The sequence below is a fragment of the Phoenix dactylifera genome, chromosome 13, assembly GCF_009389715.1.
Source record: "Phoenix dactylifera cultivar Barhee BC4 chromosome 13, palm_55x_up_171113_PBpolish2nd_filt_p, whole genome shotgun sequence".
Lineage (NCBI taxonomy): Eukaryota > Viridiplantae > Streptophyta > Magnoliopsida > Arecales > Arecaceae > Phoenix > Phoenix dactylifera.
The window spans coordinates 6,834,122-6,838,085 of record NC_052404.1 but is presented as its reverse complement, the minus strand read 5'-3'; the positions used below and the strand labels follow the sequence as shown (position 1 = coordinate 6,838,085).

At 44.6% G+C, this 3,964-nt stretch overlaps 1 protein-coding gene across 1 annotated transcript; it reads right to left on the bottom strand.

Moving 5' to 3' along the window:
* Window positions 1–2,208: 2,208 nt before the first annotated feature.
* On the bottom strand, window positions 2,209–3,582 carry LOC103707269 (ethylene-responsive transcription factor ERF071-like). The gene is made up of 2 exons (XM_008791691.4): window positions 3,272–3,582; window positions 2,209–3,180 (listed from the first exon to the last, which is right to left on the bottom strand). Exons 1-2 carry the CDS (start codon window positions 3,426–3,428, stop codon window positions 2,543–2,545), a joined length of 795 nt encoding a protein of 264 aa, XP_008789913.1. The 5' UTR covers window positions 3,429–3,582; the 3' UTR covers window positions 2,209–2,542.
* Window positions 3,583–3,964: the final 382 nt, after the last annotated feature.

Below are 3,964 nucleotides of genomic sequence, written 5' to 3'. Positions count from 1 at the left end.
GCTGGAACGTGTTCGGCTAGAGACCATCCGATGCTTAAATTAGGTAGAATTTCGAGAGGCAATAGGAGAGATGCAAGAGAGATTAAAGGATAAGAATGTTGTGCTTAAATTTTCTCATACTTGGGGTTTCTGTATTTGGTATTTATAGAGGAGAGGAAGCTGATCTGTGCAGTTAGGATCATGCGATTCGTGGACGAGTAGTTAAGCTCTTTCATTACTCGCTGATCGAGACGATTAAGATATATTTTTTTAGGTCCGTTGAGATCGAGCGCTTTTCTTATTCACCGATCTGGTTAGTTACGATATTTCTTCGGGCTCACTTGGTTGCCGAGGGTCAGTTTGCAGTAGAATGTGTTTATTTCTTTTTTTTCTTTTCTCTTTTTATATCATTATTGGAGTAGTTTTTTACTCTCTTGGCATATTCTAGATATAACTTGGCTTAATATACATCTTTTAATGATAATCATAACTCAAAAGTTGGAAGATCAATCTAATCAACTATGGTCATATTTGGGATCCAAAGGAAATTCTTGCAATTTTGAATGGAGAAGATTCAACAGACTTAATTAAGAGCATAGAGTTCATTATGAGATAGATTCATCTCCGGCACATCTTAATGGGACAAGATCTAATACTCATTGAACAGTTTGATGGTCCATGCAAAATAAATATTTGGGTCACATCATGAGGTGCACAGTCTATATTGGACCTTCATAATCGAAGCATAGTAATGTCACAATTTTTAAGATTTATTTAGATGATTAGGTCTATATTCATAAATACCCAAAATGGCTTCGGCCAGCCAACTCCAAAAGCTACTTATGAATATTTATAAACATGGGCCTAGCTCAACTTGTAATCTTATGATTTTACTGGCCCAACACACAAATTTCATAAAATTTTCAGTCCAATCCTTTAAACAAGCTGTACCCAATTATATGACTGCCTTTTATATATTGAAGCGTTCACCAAAATAGACGTGGATCATATATTTCTATCATTCACGTTTTCGGTTTTCATGAAGTGATACGGTATTACAGGTCATGGATTTCTGTTCTGCAATATAGGGTTAGAGAGAAGGTAGTTGCGGCTGTAGAAAGTCTACCTCTACTCTCTTTCTTTCCCACCTTCCTTCTCTTGTTTCTCCCTCTGTCTGATCTTGTAATTCTGATCTATTTCTCGTAAGTTCAGGTCATTAGAAGAAGAAGAATTTCACTAGCTGTCTCTAGGAGCCACATCTACCTTCACCATCTCAGCCTTTCAGGCATCACATCACAATCAAGTTACAGTAGATTTAAATCAAAAAACACCCTTCAGGAAGCATTCTTCAGTCTTTATCATAGGGAACAGGATCAAGAAAGAAAAGAATAAGAAGAGTACCACTCCAGCCATGCTTCTTAAACCTCTATATCCGAGCAGCAAGTTAGCGTATGCTATCCTTGGGTTCTTTTTACTCTTTCTATGCACAATTTTGGTGGCAGCACCAGATAAAGATGATTGGAATATCATAAGACGGGTGAATAAGCCCATGCAATGATGTTTGTCCAGAGACGGCTTATGAAAACATCAGCCCGCAAAATAAAGCATAATCTGCGATCACAGCATCACGAACCAATCTTTTAATCCGATCTAATGAGATCTAAATTAGTCCATTCATTTGGTTAAGGGATCGATGAGTTTATCTAATTGGTAGCTTCCTCACAACCGTGGGAAAGATGTGGGGAGGAAGTCCAGATAATTCATAGCAATCTCTAAAACAGAATAACCCTTGCAAACCATCAAAAGCTCACCAATGTTATCATGGTATTGCACATATTGGAACTAAGAACATACATACGGAGGCTGCAGCAACTACTATCCGGATAATTTGGACACCATTTGGCAGTAGCCCTGTTTCACCAAAAAAAGTTCGTGCGGTTCTGCTTCATTTTAAAATGAACTTTTTCCGGCTTCAGCTGAGCATGAATGATTCCGTTCATGGAAGCAGCCATCACTTCCCTATCTATATTCTGAAATTCCTGTCTCCTAATCCCTGCTCTGAGTTCAAGAATTCATTTAACCCGGGTAACCATCTTATGAAAAACGATTTGAATAAATGGAGCCAAATCCTGGTATCGACCAAGTTGCAAGCACTTTCAAACAAATATGAAAAAAGAAAGAGAATATATAAAGGTACAGTAGCATGTCTCACACGAATCTTAAAACTGATGAGCAGCAAAACAAATGCGGACCGATCTGATTGTATAGTAACAATAACTCATACATCACGATTCACAAACTATACTGCAGGGAAGCAGAGCATGAGCTGAACTGAACTATCCGCTCATTGTAACAGGGCAGATCACAGTTCCTTATTTTCAGAAAATTAAATCATACAAAGCAAATATTTAAAGGTTTTCAACAGATCACCAGAAAAATAACATTGAACAAGTCCTAACGTTCGGCTTGTTGTACAAAGGAAAAACAGCAGCGAAATTTAAATATACACAAATAGAGAAATTAGACTTGAGAGGCAGAGGGGCAGAGAAAGAAGGCGGCGAAATCAAAGGGCAATGGAAGTGGGCAGAAAGTCGTCATCGAAATTCCACAGCATCTCCATACTCGAAGGCACGGCCGCTTGCTGAATGCACGGGATCGAACCCGCCTCCGACACCACCACCGCCGCCGCCGCCGCCGCCTCTGGCGCCACGGGCTGCGCCACCGCCTCGCTCTCCATGTACGGGATCTCGAAGAAGTTCATGTACGCCTCGTACGCCATCAGCTCCTCCGACAGTCTCCTCACCTCGCCGGCGTCGAGGCCATCGCCACCGTTCGCAACAGCAGGAGCAGGGGACGGATCCGGCGTTTCCAACTTCGGAGCAGCGAACGGACGGCCGCGAGGGACGGAGGGTGGGAAAGAAGGGATGGGACCGCGCGGGTAGTAGTGCGGGTGATGGGACTGGGATGGGGGTTTAGGGAGCTCGGGAGGGGGTTCTTCGTTGGGGAAGTTGACCTTGGCCTTCTTGCCGCGGATGCGGCGGGCCTCGCGGTCGTATGCGCGGGCGGCCTCCTCGGCGGTGCTGAAGGTGCCGAGCCAGACGCGGACGCCCTTCATGGGGTCCCGGATCTCGGCCGCCCACTTCCCCCACGGCCGCTGTCGGATACCTCTATAAAGATTCTTCCTTTCCCTCTTCCTCTTCCCTGCAGCGCAACAGAAGGACCACAACTCTTTATTTTCAAAAAAGAAACAAAGAGAACCAAGTAAAAGATCGAGTAGGAGCAGTAGTAGTACCTTTCTCGGGGGGAGGGGGTTGGGAGACGGGCTCGGGAGTCTTGGGGAAGAAAAAGGAGGAAGCATCGGGCCAGAGGTCGGAGGCGGAGAGGCGGAGGTTGGAGCTGCTGCTTTTCCGGGGAGGGATGAAGTCAGAGATGATGGCACCTCCACACATGGCTGCTGCTAACTTTTGCGAGAGCTTTCCCTTCAGTTTAAGAAATGGAACACAGGAAAGAAGAGAGGAGGGGTTTTGCGTTGTTTTGTGGGTTTAAGCAGAAGGGAGGAATGGTGGTGACGGGGGATTTGAGTCGGCAACCGGGGTTTTATATAGAGTTCGCGATTCTTCTTTTGTTGTCTTTTTGACGGGCGTCTCGGTGTAAAGCTTTCAGCGTTTCATGCGATGGTTCGGGTTGTCGCGCGCTGGTCTACGGCTCGGGAGATGCGCGCGGGCCAGAGGAGCCGCAATTTGGGTTTATCCAGAAGGGGTCCCTGCACAAATGACCCCTACTTTTTTGTCATAATTACGATGTTCAGTGTGCGCGAAGCTGAGAGCATAGATTAAACCCAGCCTGAAGAATAGAAACGGTCCACCCTGTGGTGCTCAGTGGGTGTCTAGATTGATGCTTGATCCTCTTATTACCTCCATCTAGATTGTAGAGACCTTGTGATGCCACCGCAGCGGAGTAGATTGCATTATTTAATTCTACATAA

Bases quoted from the DNA above. Each gene is read 5' to 3' on its own strand.
- LOC103707269 (XM_008791691.4), bottom strand. From the start codon at position 3,428: ATGTGTGGAGGTGCCATCATCTCTGACTTCATCCCTCCCCGGAAAAGC. The intron at 3,181-3,271 runs GTACTACTACTG...GTTGCGCTGCAG, and splicing joins ACCCCCTCCCCCCGAGAAAG to GGAAGAGGAAGAGGGAAAGG.